Source organism: Cyprinus carpio, chromosome B3 (assembly GCF_018340385.1).
Source record: "Cyprinus carpio isolate SPL01 chromosome B3, ASM1834038v1, whole genome shotgun sequence".
Taxonomy (NCBI): domain Eukaryota; kingdom Metazoa; phylum Chordata; class Actinopteri; order Cypriniformes; family Cyprinidae; genus Cyprinus; species Cyprinus carpio.
The window spans coordinates 42,897,940-42,919,459 of NC_056599.1; the positions used below are offsets into that span (position 1 = coordinate 42,897,940).

Genomic DNA, 21,520 nt, shown 5'->3' on the forward strand with positions numbered 1-21,520 from the left:
CAGTCTTTGCAACTTTAAGTATCTTATCTATGCACACAAACAGCTTGTAACATTCCAAAGAGAAAGGAAAACTTGAAATCGCATCATATGACCCCTTTAAATTTTTTTTTAATAAAATATAAACTAAAAGCCATTAAAAAGATGACAGAAAGAGGAAGCAGATTCTAAAAAAATCAAACAAAAGTCAGACCAGAATCTGGCTCAAGTCCACTATGATCCTGTTCTTGTAGATCTGTGTTACCTGCAGGAACTGGATGTGATCCTGTGTGTGTGAAAGCTGCTCCAGCTCAGTGTCTCTCCTCCTCAGATCACTGATCTCCTGCTCCAGTTGCTCCAGTCGTCCTTCAGCTCGACTCACTGCAGTCTTTTCCTGATCTCTGATCAGCCGTATCAGCTCAGAGCGGCTTCTCTCAATGGAGCGGATGAGCTCAGTAAAGATCTTCTCACTGTCCTTCACTGCTGTCTGTGCAGAGCGCTGTTAGACACACATCACAATCACACAGTGAGCTTCAGAGGGACTGAAAGATGAGAGTCCAGACTGAGAGCGAGTCAAACTTCTCTTCCTCTCCAGACTCACCTTATAAGACTCTACAGTCTCTCTCAGCTGCTGGAGATCTTTCTCTCTCTGCTGGATTCTCTGCTGGAACATCTTCTGCGTCTCCTTAACATGTTTCTGAAGTACAAATGAATAACAGTAAATGTTGCATAATCATTTTTCATATGAATCCAATAAAAGTGGAGTAGGGTGGTTTAGGAATATAGAGGGACTGATCAGTTACCACCATCATACACCAATTAACATGAAGCATAAGGCCTCTTTAAGTATCAGAAAAGTGAAATTATCACGACATAGAGCTTTAACACTCAGTGTTTCTGCTGTGTAATGGAGCTGCAGCTCGATACAAAAAATAAACTGATGTTATAATCATCTGGATTCAGACAGATTAACTGAATAGAATATGTTTATCTGTCATTGCATGTTTAACTTGCTTCATGCCTTGATGTTTTTAAACAATGCATGAATACTTCATTAAATTTTGCTTTAACAAAACATATTTTACCAATGATCGTCTCGATAAATACATTTACAATGCTTTTTCACCATATTTTCTGTAAACTTCAATGCACTATGCGAAGCACAAATGAACAAGTGTCAGTATTATTTCATCAGAGTCTCATTTTAAGCTCATACCTGTATTTCTGTTCTCTGTGCTGCAGCTGATACAGTGTGGTGGTTTTTATGTTCATATTTCATACACAGCACACAAATGCAATGTTGGTCAGTGATACAGTACATTTCCAGATGTTTCTCATGTTCACTGCAGATCATCTCCTGCAGTCGTCCAGTGGCTTCAGTCAAAGTGTGTTTCTTTCCTTTAAAGAAACCCTCATGTTGTTCAAGGTGATTCTGACAGTAAGAGTTCAGACACAGCAGACAGGACTTGACGGCTTTGTATTTTCTTCCAGTACAGACATCACACTGCACATCTCCAGCTCCAGCGTAACAGTCAGCAGGAAGTTCAGTCTTCTTCAGTTTCTCCACCACTTCAGCCAGCATGGTGTTTCTAGCTAAAGCAGGTCTTGGACTGAAGGTCTGTCTGCACTGAGGGCAGCTGTAGACTCTCTGCTGATCCTCATGATCCCAGTGACCTGTAATACAGCTCTTACAGTAGCTGTGTCCACAGAGGATTGTCACTGGATCCTTCAGGAGATCCAGACACACTGCACACACAAACTCATTCCTGTCCACTGAAATTCTGGATTCTGTCTTTTTACTGTATCAAAAGAGAGAGATATACACACATATCAGTTCAAATACACTTAAAGAGATAGTTCACTCAAAATTTAAATAGTCGTTTACTCACTCCTACCCTTATGTAATTTCAAACTCTTAAGACTTACATTAATCTTTGAAACACAAATAGAGATTTGAAGCGCCTTTGAAAGTCCATGTAACCTTGGCAATTCAAAAAGTTCCTAAAAACATAACTGTATCATAACTGTAACTGTAAAATCCATATAAATCCATATGAGTTGAGTGGTTTAATCCAAGACTCCTGAAGAGACACTATCAGACTATACTTAAAAGCTCTTGTAATACGGCATTTTTTAATTACTACAGATGTTCTGCAGGACTGAAAATTGTGTCCAGATTTACAGTCCCTCCTTTCCATACTGACAGAGTTTTTGAGTTGTTCTCTGTATCTTGTACCTACTGCTGTAAAAAAAAGCTATTTGTTTTTTTTTTTGTTTTTTTAATCCACCTGTAGTGAACAGTGGGCAAAAAAGATAGCAACCTTCAATGTCCCCTTTTGATGCAACTTGCGAACAGCCACAAAGAAAAAAATATATCTTCATGGACACAAATCGACTCCATATATATACTCATAGAACTGTACAAACTTATTGAGTGCTGTTTGTAACAACATGTGCACACCAACCTAATTAATTAATACATGAATGCATGAGTGAAAGCTACCCATGCATATGGAATTATGCATATGAAAATCATTAAAGACATTGTTCTAATTGTAAACTTTAAACTATGCAAATAACCCCTTACACCACTGGCACTGCACAGCATCTTGTTGTCTTTGGAGCCATCATTATCGTGGCTTTATGGTTTCTGCATAGACCTGTGTCTGCGGTTGGGCGGGGCTAAACAAGCAGCGATGTCAAAGCAGGGGTTGATCTTCTACTGTGGAGGTGGTGCTTATCCTCACTATTACATCATAGAGTGGCACATTCCACAAGCTGTTGTTTTGGCAGACTGCCTTCAATATAAGCTGTTTTAGACTAACGAGAAAGTTTTGAGTTCTGAAACTTGCAGGATATTTTTATAGCACAGTGACGTCTCATATGTCAAGGAGCTTCAATGTTACTTATTTTTAAGCCATTTTTTTATGCTTTTCTTTTTCAGAAATACTCGTCTGTCTAGTTTAATAATGTGGAACAACATCTTTAAGTAGGCTCTCAATTTACCTATATAATACCAGGCAAACTATTTAATAAACCTGTCTGAGATTGATACCAGTTATCTAAAAAGTAATAAGAAACACAGTAAAAAAAAACAAATACCTAATTGTTTTTACTAACTTTGTTTTTGAAGACTCACGAGGCCACATGCCGTCTTCATTCTTCTGTTCAATAACTAACACCTACAAACAGAGAAAAACAGATGTAGAAAAAAATCTAACCTTAGTGGAGAAGTCAAATGTTGACAGGTTACAGTGTTCACAACGCATGCATGAGCAGGACTGTAAAGTGTCAAAGAAGTGCTGCTGAAAGTTTCAACGCTAAGCCTAATTTTGCCACATGGCTCCCACTGAAAGAAAACATGCTGCTGCAATGCAATAGTAATACAGGCAAATTTCACTAATGAACTCCATTGTGATTTCAAAATCAATGTGTCTTCAAACAACTTGCAGGAAAAATCATATGACAGATTCTCCTAATTACAGGTATTCCGTCTTTTCCTCCTTTACTAACGTTGTTTTTGTGACCCATCACACACATAGCTGTTGAGCCCATATACATCAAAAACAATGATTTGTCAAAAACTTCCATTTAATATGAATCCCTGTTTTTTTAGCTGTATAATTATTGGCAAATATTGGCACTTAATGGAAAAGCTCATTTTGGAGCTGATCCATTTCTGATAATTCTCAGGTTTATCAGATTAGCATATGGTTCCTGGTTGCAGTAAGCATAAACTGTCTTACCTGTCCCTGATAGAGTCCAGCGTCTTGAATGGTGCTGTTCAAGTTATTCAGTGGCTCCCAGGAATTGCTCATGTATTTGCCCCACAATCTTGCTTCCTTCTCGTCTGGTACACTGAACAATTTCCTCATTTCTCGTTCAATAAGGGCTGCCAGGATAGATGTGTGGGTTAGACCATTTCCAAACAATACAGGTTGTAAATAAAAAAAAATTCATCATTTTTTTTTTTTTTTGGACAGATGATTTCAGTGGAAAATTTGTAAACCTGTGTCCTGCAGTTTTCTGGCAAAATAAAAGCCTGAGGGGTTAACTCTTGTAAGTGAAGAAAATAAGACCGTATTGTAATTTTACTGCTGTGAAGTAAGACAGTTACTATTCTTAATATGAATTATTCATTTTTATTTTGCAGATATGCCGATATTTTTCAACTCATTTTGGCAGATAGCCGATGCCGATTCTGATATTTTTTTTGTTTGGAACAAAACACTAAGTCTATAAACATTTTTTAATTTTGGTTAGTTTCGAACAAAAACTTGCTTATTAGAACTAAATACACATTATTAAAGTGCTTTTTATATTTATATTTTTATGAAAATATCTATAACAAAATTGATCACTGTTGTAACCATAACACTTTATTTGTAGATTTAGCATTTGAAGATGGTCAAAAGCAAAAGAGCTGTTAAAAGTTCCAAAAAAATCTTTCAGAGCTCTTTGCTCTGAAAGGATCCGTCTTTTGGATGAGACGTTAAACCGAGGTCCTGACACTCTGTGGTCATTAAAAATCCCATGGCACTTCTCGTAAAGAGTAGGGGTGTAACCCCGGTGTCCTGGCCAAATTGCCCCCTTGGCCTTTGTCAATCATGGCCTCCTAATAATCCCCAACCACTTGATTGGCTCTGTCTCTCTCTCCTCTCCACCTGTAGCTGGTGTGTGGTGAGCGCACTGGTGCCGTTGTACTGTGGTTGCCGTCGCATCATCCAAGTGCGTGTGAAACTCACTTCACAACAGACGCGAATTCGCGTCATGGGAGGGGCTTCTGCCAGTTGAGTTCACGCAGCATTACAAACATTTCAACCACCATTTATTAGGATCATTTTCAAAATAGTACTGTTATCGTGTCATGAAATGTAGTTTTAAAAGTATTTCAGGCGAGAATGTAGTTGTTTTAAACTCAAATATGCAGTTTATTTATCAGCAGGAGCTCAGTTCTCATGTTACCGACGAGAGCAGTCTCAACTCGGCTAGTCCTTCTGATATGTGCCGCTGTCTCTGATGTCTCTTTAGTGGTTAAACATAACATATAATTCATTTTAGGTAAATCTAACAGGTAATCTTATTAATTAATCTATTAATATGTTAAAATGAAAATAAAAATATAAAGATGGCAATACTGTTTGATATAATATTTCGTTTCATTGTAATGCAGGCTGTATGCCTACACATTTCCCTGAACTACAGGGAATTTAATATGTTTAAATGAAAACTAAAGGAGGCAGTGGTGTTTTTTGTTCAAGTTTAGATTGGTGTAGTTTTCAAATGATAAATGGAGCCACTGTTTCTTTAAAAGTACGAAGATGTATTGTACAGCTCCGGGTATCCACATACAGCGACGGTGATTTTGTCCTCCATTGTTGTTTCGGATTTCTGCCGCTACGTCGTAATCACGTCACTACTAGAGCAAGCTCCTGATTGGTTAACGCGGCGCAAATTTTCACCAAAGTTCAGATTTTTCAACTCGCCCGAAATGCTCAATTCGCACCGCGTCTTTCACGCTACCTCATTCACGCGAATCGCGCTGCAGGATGTCTATTCGCGTCTTTGCATTGACTTAACATGTAAATCACTCGCGCTTAACGCTTCATTCACGTCTGGTGTGAATGCACCATAAGAGTGCACTGGCCACTAGTGATGACATCGTGGAGGCTATTGTCGGACCCGCACACATTTCATGAGGAAAGTTAACGTGCATGTTATAGCAAAGACTACAGAATACCCAAGACGTGTCACTCGTATAGTTTTGAATGGGGAAAAATGCAACACTCAATATGGCCGCTCAATCGCAGGAAGCCCCGCCTTCTGAGTAAAAGAGCCAATCGCTAAAGTCAGCGCATCACTGCAGCTGCCGTTAGAAGTCCCAGTTGCTATAGAAACAGACAGCGTTCTGAGACTGTGCATGGGACTGCGTATGCGCACTGGCTGATCAAGCATGAGAAACAAGTATGTTTATAATGGTATTTGATCAAAATAAACAACATTTATGACACAATTGTTGTCAGATTTCATTGGTGATTTCAAATATGAAATTTAATCATAAGCTTGGTGAACAGTTTTGGAGAATTTGATGTTCCCCAATTATAAAGACAGGAGCTGCTCTTGCATGCTTAGAGGCGTTTCAAAGATGGCCGCCGAGTGACATGAAAATAGGCTCATTTTCCAACTCCCCTAGAGTTAAACAGTTGAGTTTTACCATTTTCAAATCCATTCAGCCGATCTCCGGGTCTCGAGGTAGCACTTTTAGCTTAGCTTAGCATAGATCATTGAATCTGATTGGACCGTTAGCATCTCGCTCAAAAATGACCAAAGAGTTTCTATATTTTTTCTATTTAAAACTTGACTCTTCTGTAGTTACATCGTGTACTTAGAACCAACAGAACATGAAAAGTTGTGATTTTCTAGGCCGATATGTCTAGGAACTATACTTTCATTCCTGTGTAATAATCAATATATTATTATTATCCAGCAGCAATTTGCCGGCTGCAACACAACTTAGTGCCGGTCATGTTACCTAGCTGTGGACTATTTTCAGGCGCTGTGTAATACACAGAAGAGTCAAGTTTTAGACGATCAAATATGTTGTTTATTTGAATTATTTAGAGAAACATCCACTTTAAAATGCTATGGAGAAAGTTGAACAGCATCTAAAAAAAGGCAAATAAACTAAAAAGACTGATGAAAAGTGGAGAAAACAGTCTTAAACAGCACTAATTTGTTATAGACTTTATATTAGATCATCTGTTAAGGGAATATATTTTTATTACAACTATAGATTTTTATTACAACTGTTGCATGTTGTAGCTATTGGTTCTAAATGTGCAGGCGGTCGTTTCTTCATAACAACTGCTATATTGATTCATTTTTAAAAAAGTCATTATTGGCCTGGTAATGATTAATAGGCTAGTCTTATTATAACAAATGCGACAGTTAAGAACTATGGCACATGCTTCAGATATTCCAAAAGAGAGCATAGATTAAATCATTAAGAGCCTGATGAACTGTTAGGGAGTAAGAAATAAATAATATCAATATAAGAAAATGTTAAGTTAGATTGACTTCCCATGGCATGTTGAATTAGACCTTTCTGTCAAACTATAGCCTATAAGTGCCTAAATAATATAAAATATATTACATAGGATACATATATATATATATATATATATATATATATATATATATATATATATATATATATATATATATATATATATACATATATATAAAATTGTTAACTATGATGTTTCTTTATTGCACCAACTTTGCATAGATTATAGCACAAAAAGACCATTTCACAAAAATAAATATATAGGCAAAGAAACAAATAAATAAACCTCATGAATTCGCACTTCAACCCCCTCAATGTTCAAACCAAAACTATGCCCTTGCTTGAGGGTGAGTAAATCTTGGGCTAATTGTAATTTTTGGGTGAACTATCCCTTTAAGGAAATTAGACATCTGAAAAGACATAATGAAATATGTCTACTCAAGCAATAACTTCAAAAAGAAAGAGAAACATTTGACTTTTAAAAAATCGTATTGTCCGTAGTTTTGCAGGATCAATAGACTATAAATAACACTAGAAAAATGTTAGGAAAAGGGCTATTTATTTTCAGCTATGCGTATGTCTCAACAGAGCATCATTTGTTTGTTCTGTACATGTGAATGTTAGTCACTGGATTCTATGGTAATTCAGACTTTTACTTTATGATATGGACCTGACAGTAATACCACAACATGTAAGTATCCCTGTTCATTCCAGTGCCATTCATGTACAATCAGGTGTTCTTTGTCTCAAAATCATTGGTGTATATGTGTCAGTAAATCAATGGTCAACTTCACATTGTTCCTCTTAATCTGTTATTTAACTTTCAATTAAATTCCCTATATAAAGCAATTAAAGAACCCTGCCTTTAATTTAATTTTAAATAATTGCTGGAGCGATCAATCACAGTGCAAGTTTATAATCGGTAACGCTGTCTACAGTGCACAATTAATCTCTTATTTACAACGTGTTTTCAATTAGCTATGATGAAAGCATTCGTGAGAGTGCTGAATTATGAGATCGCTTCATGCCCTTAACAATATGTCATCGTACAATGCTTATTGCTGCAACCTTTCATACAGACCTCACTGCAGTGAGCATTTACACTGAAGTCTTCAAGGAGACGCCCCTTTAAAAGTAGCATATAAATCAGAGAACTAAAATCAGGACTCCTCACGAAACATTATTAAATAACAAATAAAAAGCACATTTTAAGCCCCGTTTGCATACTTTTGATCAAGATATTCATTGGCCAAAAAATCCCTTTCCATTAACCCAGAGGAAGCCCTGATTAGGCCCAATCAAGCCCCAGAGGTGACAGTGGAAACATGACTGGCCGTGGTACACACTAGCACAATTTTGGCCAGATGTTGGAAACATGGCTATTGTACTTCTAGAAGAGTTATTTCACAGTTTGCCACTTTATTTTGCCACTTCCACTGCACTGCACAGGATTAGCGTTTTCACAATTGATCACGGCTGTAACTTCCAAGTACTTAAGCAATTAGTCTCTCATTCCCATCCTTCCAATAGAATTATATGGCAACCTTTTATTTTTCATGTATAAATGTCATGACATCCTTTTAAGCTTTTGTTTATGCTGTTGTCTTGTCACACATGGAGTATAATCAGAAACTGAATGGGCATCTGTAAACTGTATCTAGTCAGGACACCGTCATTGACTATAATGGCTTCTACTTGCTTTTGAGGCAACTACGCTTACATCAAGTGTAGGCAAATCACAGCTGAGACTGAATGCCAGTGGGCAAGGCCAGTTGAGTGATGAAGTATAACTACTCGATGCCTAGCTCTAGAGGTAGTCATATACATATGTTTAAATACATTTGCCTTGTGACATCTCACAATATCCAAATGAGCCATTTTGTACAATTTATATAAACTTATAATAACATGAATTAAAATGTCTTTTCAGTAGTTTAGGTCAAGTACAAGTACTCTGGAAGACAGGACATTTCTGCTCAACTACCAACTATCAATAACCCTTAGCTAAAGGGGGGGGGCTCTGAACGTACCTATGGTGTCTGCTTTGCTGAACCTCCTAGGGACAATGTTGTCCATGTTGTTGTATTCACATAGCATGAGTTCAGTGAGATATACTTCCACCTTACAGTGTTTCACAAACATGCCCGCTTCTACCACCTGAGGACAAACAAACAAGAACAACAGTGAAAAACCCCACATTTGACACTCTGCAGTTAATCACAACTGGACTATCAATGAAAAAAACTGAAACTGTGAAATGAAATGTGGGTTGAAGTCAAACAAAACAAGTCATGTATCATCAGATCACTTTCGATGGCTCTGCTTCTCATTTCTGACATTCTCATCTTGGAACAAATGCAACTGACCCACTGATGACAATGAATCTGAGGCTTTTTATGAGCCATAAATTATTGGAAATCTCAATCACAGCACACACTGTCCCCTATCCTAGTCCTAAAAAAAAAAAAAAAAACTGTTCCACTGGATCAAGCCACACGTCACATTGTGTTCTCCTTCTGAGGTAAATTCTGGGTTATTCCTCTCAGCGCATCTTCTTCCACAAACAAAAAATAGCCCAGATGAACTTGAATCTTTGTTTATGGAGGTGATGTGGGCGTTTACATGTCCATGCTTCTCACTTGGATGACTGTCATATCAAAAGCACGATCGGCTCATGGACGTGATCACATTAGAGACAATGAGTTTAGACGGGGAAAACTGTACCTCTCATTGGTTTCATATGGATTACTTTCAGAGAATATTTGTATTCTTTTTATTTCGACATGACTAACTTTATTTAAAAGTAGACATTTCAAGCTTTTTATAGATATTTTTCATGTCTGTGTATCAAGTATTCGCTGAGTTTTGGTTCATTTTTGTTACATGTCTCAGAAAGTAGTTTATGGAGAGTGAAATGGCAGAAAGTGCACACTGTTTTTTTTTGTTTTGTTTCACAAAAGCACAATGCTTTGTTGATATTACGTGATAGACCTTTTTCTCATTTCCAGGTTTCTCAGCAGCAGAAGTCATTATAGTTGGGTAAACGTCAAGAGCAGTGAATGACAGTACTACAAATATATGCATTCTTTTCCCATTTGCATTCCCATTTGCTCAAATAGCAAAAGAAATAACTCAATATTTTGATACAAATTTGCTATAATAGAATGTACAGTTAAAAAATTTACATACATTTAATATATATAGATATATATATATATATATATATATATATCTATATATATATATATATATATATATTATATATATCTTTTGATGATTTATGATGCAGATGATCATTGAAACGTCATCAGTTTTGTGATATATATATATATATATATATATATATATATATATATATATATAAATAAAATATATAAAAATATAATAAGAAATGCTGTTAAAATTCCCTTGCTGTGACATGAAAAATTAGGAATTAGTTATTTGAAAAAGAATTGAAATTTCATAGGGGGCTAATAATTTTGTCTTCAACGGTGTATACCAGGGTTCCTCAATAGGCGGCCCGTGGGCCGAATGTTTGGCCTGCGCTAATAACGTGACATGAAAATTTAAACGCAGCATCAGAAAGCTACATTAACTTACATAATGTCTACACTGGACGTGAGCGGCGCAGCGCAACGCAGCAAAATACAATATAACTTATTATAATCAGTGATGCTGTCTTACACTGGATGCGGCACAGCACGGCGTGACATATCCCCGACAGAAAACTGCTGACTCGTTCTATTTATGACACGCTGACACAAAGTTCAAATGATTTGCTTTGTCGCGTCCAGTGTAGATACAATGTGACAGCAAAAACAGTTTTGAGTGAGTCTAATTTATTTTCAAGATCCGAGGTAAAATATCTATTGTTGCTTTCACTATGGCTATAAAGATCACGCAAAATAATATTCAAACTCACATTAGACACTTTTAACATTGAATAAACCACATAATCATTAACTGAGATTATCATTGTCATATTTTGTATGTTGCTCCTGCCGCGACGTCACAGAAAATAAAAAACAATTCTAAAATATAATTCAGAATCTGGAGATCCAGATTTTTTGTTTGTTCATTTGTTTTTAATATTCAACTGGCAAAGTTCTTCTGTATCAAAATGCAAAAAATGTTCATAATTGTTTGAATAAAACAAACTACGGGGGGAAAAAATCTGAATATTTATCGTATGACCATATATATATATATATATATATATATATATATATATATATATATATATATATATATATATATATATATATATATACTATACACATACAGGTCCTTCTCAAAAAATGAGCATATTGTGAAAAAGTTCATTATTTTCCATAATGTAATGATAAATAATTAAACTTTCATATATTTTAGATTCATTGCACACCAACTGAAATATTTCAGGTCTTTTATTGTTTTAATACTGATGATTTTGGCATACAGCTCATGAAAACCCAAAATTCCTATCTATATATGTGTGTGTGTGTGTATATTTAAAGGTCAGTGGCTAACTAACTAATTGAGGAACCATGGTGCATACGGTATATATCTGTTGAAGAAAAAATTATTAGCCCCCTATGAAATTTCAATTATTTTTCAAATAACTAATTTTTCAACAAAGCAAGGGAATTTTTACACAGTATTTCTTATTATATTCTTACTATTTTTCATCTGGAGAAATCTTTATTTCAATTTGCCTGGAATAGAATAATAGAATAATGCTGAGGTCAATATTATTATTTAACAATTGCATGTTCAATTGTTAGTTTTTTTTTTTTTTTTTTTTTTTTACTCTTACTCAAGTAACTATTAAGATTATTACTTTTAATTACTTGAGTAATTATTTCCAGAAGTACTTGTACTTTTACTTGAGTACAGTTTTTGGATATTCTACCCACCTCTATCGAAAACCAGCCAATAAATATTGGCAGCTGATATATTGGTGCATCTCGAGTTTAATATGTAAATAAAGATCGCCAGATGTTTGCTGTCTGTCAGTTTTGAAAATGACACTTTGTCTACATCAGACAAGAGCAATGTGACGTAGTATGTAACAATAGCTATGGTTCCATTCTCCTATTTTTGTGTATTTTGGATTATCGCATTAAAAAAACGCCAGATGGAAACTCCAAGATGTGCATACATTTTTAAAAATGTGCATACAAAACTTATGTGCACAACCGAGTAGGATAAACTTTTTATCCGATAAGAAAAAATGTGCATAAACTACGATGGAAACACATTTAGTAAATAAATTCCACCATGTGGATTGAAAAAGTCATGTGACTTTGTGCTATGATACAGGATAACTTGACTAACCAGCAGACCGATCTCGTTCACAGCATTTATGTTGTTTTGGTCATTCTGAAAGTCTGTCATCAAAGTATTTCTGTATAACTACATAACTGTGTACCCAAACAGAAGGCATCCACCTCTAAAAGCAATGACTGCATTTATTGTGTTAAGTCTGCTCTCTTTGAAGCGCAAGTAATTTATTACATATGAAAATTATTATATTCAGTGGCTTCTCCTAGTCTTCTTAGAAATATTTAGAGCCAGTTTATCAGGAAGTGACGATCTTGTTCTCTTTGACTCACTGGATGGAAACAGATGCTTTATATTCGCAAATGTTTTTTCTAATTTCCAGTTTTGCGCATAAGTTAAATTTGCATCTTTGGATGGAAACACAACTAATTACAGTCAGTAATGATGTCTACAGTGGATATGGACAGCTCGGCTTCCCTTCCACAGACAGCTTTACCTTTCGAGCAATAGGCTCCTGTCCATCTTTCAGGCCGTACCAGCTCACAAGCTTCTTCCAGCCCTCTGTGGGAACCAGGGTATAGTCCAGCTCATCAATGAGGTGTTCCTTAATGTCCAGCGTGTCCCAGTCTACAAACAGGACACACATACATCACTGATGTGCAGCATAAGAGAAATGCTTTAAACTTCTATGTCATGTTCATTTCATTTGAGCAAACACATGTCCATCTCATTTGCTGACATCATTTAGCAAAGCTGACATAATACTGTTCCTCTTGGGCAGCATAAGATTAGCATAAAAACAGACACACAATGTGCATAAATAGCGCTGAGAACTACACGCTAGTTTCAAAAGAATGATGAAATATGTGACAGAGCTGAAACAATTAGTTAACATTATCAACAATGTTGGCAATAAAAACAATTGTTGACTTTTTGCATCTTTAACATTTTCAAAATGCACAAATTAACAGAGAAAAAAAGTGCAGAATTTACATGCTTTCTTTGATTCTCGTGCACGTTCGATTGAATACTAGAGCCGTCTCTAGAACAAGTGACTGGTACTGCTTTCAGCAAGAACCCTTTACTTACAAACAAAACAATAAAATGAAAAGTAAGTCTCAACCATAGGCTTACTTAAAGAATATGGTGGATATCACTTAGAAATGGTCTGGTTATATATAAATATAATACAGAACTCTATAAAAATATAATTTCTCCTACTGAAGCTAAAATTGATTGCTGCTGTTGTCTTTAAACTATTCCAAGTTTGACTCACATGTAAATTATTAAGAGTTTAATTTCTATTGTCTATCCAGTCAAGGTAAGTATTTACAAGGTAAAGTATTTTAATTACAACATTGATGATGTAATTAGTAATTAGCAATTAATTACTTTTTTGAAGTAACTTACCTAACACAAGTTACCTGTAGGTTGTCAGCAAATCCTTTAAATTTTACCGGTATTCAGAACAAAATAAGATAAAAATCTGAAAATATAAGTAGCTATAAAATTATATTTCAAAATTATATGTACAATTATAAAATAAAACAAATTATTAGGGCACATTTATTATAAATAACATGGATCTATAAACAGGGGTGCACATAAGTGGTCCGCAGGTCTGCACACACGACCAAAATAAAAAATGCGCTATATAAATAAGTTCTGACAGCGCATTTGCGTACCGACGTGGTTGACAGCTGGTATTACACAATTACCATTTTAGATTGACCTACTGTACTTTATAAGATTACTTTTTAAACTGAAAGCATAAATCTAAGCTATCCCATGCCATTTTCAAAGGACAATGCAAAACTGTGACAAATATTCACTGACGCTCTTTAATCTGCAGCTGAGCTAAATCCGGAAGCGCGTAAACTTACTTGCCGCCAACCCGCCAAAATAAAAGCCTGCTTATTTAAGTTTGAAAATTGGGTTAGGGTTAGGGTTAGGAAATGAAAACGCTTTTATTCAAAGCGACTTACAATTGGGGAATACATAAAGTGATTCTTCTTAAAGAGAAAAACAAAGAAAGTAGAGGTAAATATTAGCACTTTCTATTTTAGTTTACTATAAAATAATTGTATTTGTATTTAATACTAGGCCTACCTTTTATTTGAAATAATATTATAACACATTATTATTTAGTTCATTATTTTATTAAAAAAAACAAATAAATAAAGTGCAATAGTATTATAACTATTATTAATAATTTGTTTTAAAATTTATATTTATATTTAATTATTAATCATTTTTTTATTAAATTTATATTTAATGGGTCACACCATATGCAGTTTGAGGACCAAACCAAACCTCCATATTTATTGACTAGATGTGCATGATCATATCGTTCGATATATCGCACAGCCCTACACCTAAGTGCACAACTTGGTTTTGTTCTTTTAGTAAAAACTTACTTTTTTATGGTATTGTTGATATTTTCATGGAATTTCTCACCTCTGAGCAGACCAGAGTTGTCCACTGGTCCAGGAAACACGTTCTGGCTGCCCCTCACATATATGTCCCAGCTGTCAAAACCCACAATATTTCTTCCACATCTTGAACCAGCTAATGTCCACCAAATACCTGCAGAAAACAACTCCAGATTAGGGCTGTCATGAATAGGGATGGGTCATGATTTTCGAATATTCGATTAGTCGATTTAATTACAGAATATCGATTAAGCTGTGCGATTATTTTCTAAGGACGTGAACCGTGTCCGAGCACGTCTGACCCCCAAAGCCTGGTTCGGTTCACTAATGTGATCGCTCCGTGCCGCGCTCGGACACGGTTGGTTGGAAGAGGTGGGCCAGAGCACTGTTCAGTTTAATCAGGGCGCGGTACACATGCAGTGTGAGCGCTAACGCGCCGGAGCAGGGAACTGCTATTCTTCGATTACGGTGCAAGTGCAGCATGATTACCAACATTTCTGAGCGGCAAACACAATAGATCTATAAAACAATATGTTGTGAGAGGGTCTTCTGTGTCACCGCGTCCCAAACGACTCAAAATAATAAACCACAAAGTTAACAAATGATGCACTCCACTGTGCTGAGCGAGAAACTTCCTGTTTCCCATTTATAAAGTCGTAAATATGAGCTAGCTGCATTAAAATGATTTGTTATTTGTTGAAGAAATAAAAGGTAATATTCCACTGGTTGATAACCATAAACATTTACCACCCATATATAAAAAAATTTAGACTCCGTTATGTTGATTTTTCAGAAGTAAATAACGTTATGTGACTATTCACAAGCTTTTAATTATGGTATAAATGCTTGAAAATAATATGTAACGTTTTAATCGCAATAAGCTTTGGGCTTATATGAATCAATGATATTTTCCTGGGTCGGACTCGGGCAGAGATTTCTGATTAGCCCCGGGCCGGCCGTGTAAGGCTCTATATTAGTTCCCTCATTTCAATTAAAAGCTCCCCCTCGGTCTGGCGGGCCCATATAAGTACTACCTACTTTTTTCATGGGAGGTAGCAAATCTGAGAGGGTATCAGAGATCGACAGAACACCGCTCCGGAGTGTGAAGTGCAGTGTGAGTACAGGCCAGCGGGTGGTGCCACCAATAACTCACCTAAAAGCTGTCAGAGACAACAGAAGAAGAACACACTGTCCCGCGCACACTGACTGTACACTTGCGTGTCATAACGGTTACGAAAACTTGGGACAGTGTCTGGTAAGAGTTCTGTCTGGAGCTCTTTTGATAAAATTAATGAAAATGAAGTCCAGTGCAAACTCTGCCGTACGAGGCTTGCTTATCATACGTCGACCACTGCAGTGCACAATCATTTGAGGGCGAAGCTCCCAGGAGGTCCATCCACAGGTCAGCAGCAATCAGTGGCCAGTTTCATGGTCAGGAGGACAACGAATCGGATGCTAGATGGGCAGAGCAAACAACGGCCCATATCACTGAAATGATCGCTAAAGATATGCTTCCGATCAGCTTTGTCGAAGGAGAGGGTTTTAGAAACCTTATGAAGATTGTAGAGCCCGAGTTTGCTGTCCGTCTAGGAAAACGATCACTGCCAGACTGGAGAAACTTCTTGATGACAATGTAAGGGAGCTGCGCAGTCAGTTAGCGAGTGTTGAAAAAACTGTACTAACCACAGATTCAAGGACAGCACTTACAAATGAATCGTCCATCACGATCACCTGTCATTATAGTTCATTGGGAAATTCACAGTGCTGTTCTGCAGACCAAAGCCATGCCAGAACGGCATACTGCTGAAAATCTTTCCGCTGCTATGGACCAGTGGGGTCTAAGCGGAAAAATCACTGCATGCGTGCATGACAATGCGAGCAACATGGTGCTTGCCAACACTGAATTGTTATAGTGGGACTCTCAGCCTTGCTTTGCACACAAGATCCAACTCGCTACAAATGACGGTTTCAAGCTTCAACACATAAACCATGTTGTTGCATCTGCCAGTCATCTTGTGTCTCATTTCCATCACAGCACAACAGCAACACAAGCGCTGAAACAAAAGCAGCAACTGCAGAACTTGCCTAAGCACAAATTAGTACAGTACTGCCGAACTAGGTGGAACTCTATTTATGACGTGTTCGAGCGCCTACTCGAGCAGAGATGGGCAATATCTGCGGTCTTATCAGACAGAGCTTTCACTAAACTACCCTCCTCGGAACTGGCTGATGATAGCTGGGGAGTTATGGAGGAACTCTTACCCGTGCTTCGCTCACTTAAATGTGCGACCACTGCATTGTGTGGAGAATCTGGAGTATCCACCTCCATGGTGTACCCAGTGACAACAACTCTTCTGTCAAAACACCTCAAAGTAACCCCAGGAGAGTCTACCAAAGTCTCTCAGTTCAAGCAAACAGTGTCTACTTCACTGGAGCGGCGACTTGCATCTGCAGATATCAGCAGCGCTTGCAAGGTTGCATACATCGCATCATTAAATTCATGCTCATTTTTAAAATAGAAATGTCTTAGGCTCCTACAGCTTGTGAGCAGTTGATAATCCACGGACTGTTATGTTAATAAGTGCCGTCATTCAGTTATGTTATATTACTGTTTCAGCAATCATACAACCATCAGTTGGCTTGGGTTAGGATAGACTATTCTCTAATGAATTAAACAGTTTGTTATCATACAGACTGAAAGCCTGAATAGTCTCTCTCCCTCTCTCTCTCTTTTAAGGGTGTGTGTTTATGAGTGTGTGGGTGCATGTGCGGGAGGGGTGTGATTTTCGACTACTAATCGAATAATACCCAGCGATTATCGATTATTACTTTTGCTTAAAATGCACGTCCCTAGGCATGAAAGACTTTTCACTACACTATTATAGTTCCCAAAATAATTCACAGTAACAATATACAACCCCAATTCCAGAGAAGTTGGACATTTTGTAAAATGCAATAAAATTAACAACTAAACAATCCTTTGTTAATTCTCTTTAACTTTTATTTAATTGACAAAAGTACAAAGAAAAGATTTCCAAAGTTTTCACTGACCAACGTAAATGTATTTTATAAATATAAACAAATTTTGATTTTGATGGCTGCGAAACACTCCAAGATAGTTGGGACAGTCACATCAACCTCCCCTTTATTTACAATGTTTCATTGTTTGGGAATTGAGGATACTAATTGTTTGTCCAGTCTCGCTCGATACAAGACTTCAGAAGCTCAGCAGTCAGTGATCGTCGTTGTCTGAAGGCCCCGGTATACTTCAAACAAAGTTTGTTTTCGTTCTTTGTTTGGGGGCAAAAAGAAGTTCAAAAAGGCTGAGCGACGGTACACTGTTTTCGAACATTTCTACACCCTCACGCTGCTGGAGGCGGGGTGTAGATTAATGTAAACATGACTCGCAACGCTCGCGGGTATCCCCTAAACACAACAACGATGAAAAGATGAAGTGTAGCAATCTAGGTGTGAGACGGGCACCAGTGGTCAGAAGAATAATGATTAGCAGCAGTTCAGAGTCAAGTATCATGTTTGCAATACAAAGAACCATAATCAGTCCTTTCTGGGAAGTGTGAATGTCTCATAGTCTGCAAAACTTTAGCATGATGTGGAAAAAAATACTGGAGTCAGTTTGTTACACCTTTTTATATCTTATGTGGTGTCATGATTCTCTTTTGATAAAAAGATACAAAAAGTATTCTCATAGCTTCGTAAAATTACGGTTGAACCCCTGAAGTCACATGGCTATTTTACTGATCTCCTTGCTACGTTTCTGGACCTAGATTGTGGTAATTACCTTGCTGTCTATGGGAGGGTCAGAGAGCTCCCATAATTCATCAAAAATATCTTAATTTGTGTTCCGAAGATGAACGAAGGTCTTATGTGTTTGGCCACTGCATGGACCGTTCTGTGTATGACATCAGAGCACAGCTTAGGTAAAAATCTGTCTTTACAACTATCACTAGTAATGGAGTAATATTTAAGCAGCAGTTCTGTACAGTTCACGTCAAGTAGTTTTGTGTGTTTTGTCCACCTCTGCCGGAACCCTGTGCACTTGCTGCCTTCAAGTGCTATCCGAATTAATGTAAATACGAGTTTTCTAATCGGGAGTTGAACATGAACAGCCTCTCGAGTCGTATTTACGACTGGGAGACTAATTAAAAAAACACGCAAACATTCCCACAAAAATATGAATTGCATTTAAATTGTCATCACTGATTTTACTTGCACTCAATCTTGTGCATTCAGCCAATATATTATTAACTGAATATAATATTCTTCCTCTGCTTTGGGAAAACACGACTTTGCTACCCTAATATTCTTCCTCAGATTTGATGGTGAACTTTTATTTACCTGATAAAAGTGATAAATGAAGTAGTTACTATATTTAATGTGCATAAGATAGAATAAAAAAAATACAATGTACTTTTCAAGATAATAAAAATATAAGAAGTAAAAAGTACTGTTTTTTCTTCTTCTTCAGAAATGTAATCAAGTAAAAGTAGTCCGTTTAAACTGTACTTGAATAAAGTACAAATCCACCAATATAGTACTTAAGTACAGTAATCCAGTAAAATTACTCAAATGTGTTACACTGTTTAAACCACTCAAGGCATAAATGTGAAGGCATTCAAATCATTAAAGGGCAGAATCCATAGATGCAATTTTTTTTTCCGCGTGTGCTCCTACACTTGTTATCATTATAATTGTTATATTATGTAGTGTCTCACCATGTCTCTCACCAGGTCTCTGCTTTGCGCAGCGGCATTTTTCAAGAGCGCCGCGATCTCTTCTCTCTGCGTCTCCACATCTGTTCTTGCAGCATTCTGCCATCTTCACTCACTCCCTCGCACAGACGCACACTACCCGAAGCCGCTCGACGAGAGCAATAAGACAACCACGCGAACACTTCCGGAGGCACTGGCGGCGTCATCCGCGTGACGTCACTTCGTCCACTGTAAGAGCGGATCGGACTGTTAGCGTCCAACATGGTCCCCTCGGACGAAACAGCCTAATACGTAGCTAATATGTGTCCCATAGGCTTTTGCATTATTGCAAAAAATAAGCTCTGTGTGTCAACAGTAGTCATGAAACTTAAACGTTTTGTCCATCAAGAGAATCTTCACACCGTAACATAAACAGGTGAATTTTGGAACGCGAAGAAAAGCGCCAGAAACTGAATAAGACAAGAAAACATTAGAGCTATAAAACGAACTAACACAGACCATCGTCATTGGGTGGATGTTGTGACAAAAAAAAGATCCAAAAACTAAATATCCATTCATGGTGCCATGCAACAGCATGGAGCTAGTTATCCGCCAAAAATGCAGATTTAATGCTCGATGCGCGCAACATGAGTCTGGACCGCAGAATAAGAATGGGTGAAACAATGCCTAAATTAGTCAGTCTGCATTTTATTTCTGAATTTTACTTACAATAAATAACAGTAAAATAATATTAAAATAACAACGGATTGGTCATAGGTAACTGTTGAGTTTAGAAATAGTAGTAGTTATCAAATATTTAGGTTAAATCTTTCAAATCGTTGGGGGGGAGAGGGTGGGTTGAAAGAGGTAGAATGATTTGTCTAATTAGCGGTAAGTGATCAAATAGGTGCTTTATATCACCTCAGCATGGGAATACATTATAAACCAGTATAGCTTAGTGTAAATTTTAAATTCCAATTATTAAAAGGGATGGGCCACCGTATTGGGAAAAAAAAAAGCCCTCCCTGAACCTACTCAATTTTAGTAAAATAATGCTTTTCTGATGACGATTGAAAGGAACAGAAAGACACACATTTTATCATCTACACCACTGAATCTGACAATTGGCAGCCGTCTAAACTTCTATAATAATAGAAACACACATTTTATCATCTACACCACTGAATCTGACAATTGGCAGCCGTCTAAACTTCTATAATAATCCTATTTCTTTCAGATTTAAGTATATGTTCAGAGCCTTCTACATAGTATTTGCTTCTTAAAACTGAAGACAAGCATTTATGCTGACAGAAAAATGCAATAAATAAATTGCAGTGAGATGCACATACCTCAGCACATGATTCTCAACCATGGTGAGGATCAATCCATTTTAAATCAGTAAAAATTTGAACTCTGATCCACATGACAGCTAACTGACAGTGACAACAGCAGAAAATTAAGATAGTACAATTTAAAACAATTATAATAATTTATTCTGTCCCTGATGCAAGTATGTTGCACCTCAACAGATAGTTAAACAGGATGAGGGTTGAAGTAATTTTTTTTTTAAAGGATAATCCAAAATACATTGTAGATATCTGCAATAATTTCTGACTAGTCAAATACAGTTGTGATATCTTGAATTGGACTTTGGGATAGGCAAATTCATATTTAAAGATATTGAATTGCAATTAGGACTTGTCAAAAACTATTTAAAGATATCTGCAATTTAATTAATGGATATCCAATTCAGATTTTGGATAGGAAAGACACTATATGTGGCGAATCGCATTTTATGAAGCCGTTTAGCCATTTAAAAACTTGGTTGACTATCCATAATATAAATTTTCACAATTGATATAATTGCACTAGTACGAAATCAGGAATTAAAGATCTCTAAACTACTTGATGACTAGTCAAACACTCCAGTTTAGATATCTGTAATTACTTTATTAGATATCTTAAATAGAGCGTCATCCATCCACAAATGGAATTAGCGTCTCTCTAATTTCAGTTCGACTGTCCACAATTATAGTTTAAGATATCTGAATTGCAATGCTCTAGTCGAAAAGCTT

General features: G+C 36.7%; 1 protein-coding gene across 1 annotated transcript; it reads right to left on the reverse strand.

The window, feature by feature from the left end:
- Window positions 1-70: 70 nt before the first annotated feature.
- LOC109070144 (E3 ubiquitin/ISG15 ligase TRIM25-like) lies at window positions 71-19,548 on the reverse strand. The gene is made up of 9 exons (XM_042721033.1): window positions 19,482-19,548; window positions 14,762-14,890; window positions 12,801-12,931; window positions 9,073-9,199; window positions 3,723-3,868; window positions 3,097-3,158; window positions 1,193-1,775; window positions 578-673; window positions 71-475 (listed from the first exon to the last, which is right to left on the reverse strand). The coding sequence occupies exons 4-9, from the start codon at window positions 9,182-9,184 to the stop codon at window positions 185-187; spliced, it is 1,290 nt and encodes a 429-aa protein (XP_042576967.1). The 5' UTR covers window positions 9,185-9,199; window positions 12,801-12,931; window positions 14,762-14,890; window positions 19,482-19,548; the 3' UTR covers window positions 71-184.
- Between the last annotated feature and the right edge of the window lie 1,972 nt (window positions 19,549-21,520).

What these genes read in the sequence shown, in the direction of transcription:
- LOC109070144 (XM_042721033.1), bottom strand. Translation starts at nt 9,184, where the DNA reads ATGTTTGTGAAACACTGTAAGGTGGAAGTATATCTCACTGAACTCATG. An exon ending in CGTGAGTCTTCAAAAACAAA is followed by an intron (nt 1,776 to 3,096) that starts GTTAGTAAAAAC and finishes CTTTTGATACAG; the next exon opens with TAAAAAGACAGAATCCAGAA. An exon ending in CACAGAGAACAGAAATACAG is followed by an intron (nt 674 to 1,192) that starts GTATGAGCTTAA and finishes TTTGTACTTCAG; the next exon opens with AAACATGTTAAGGAGACGCA.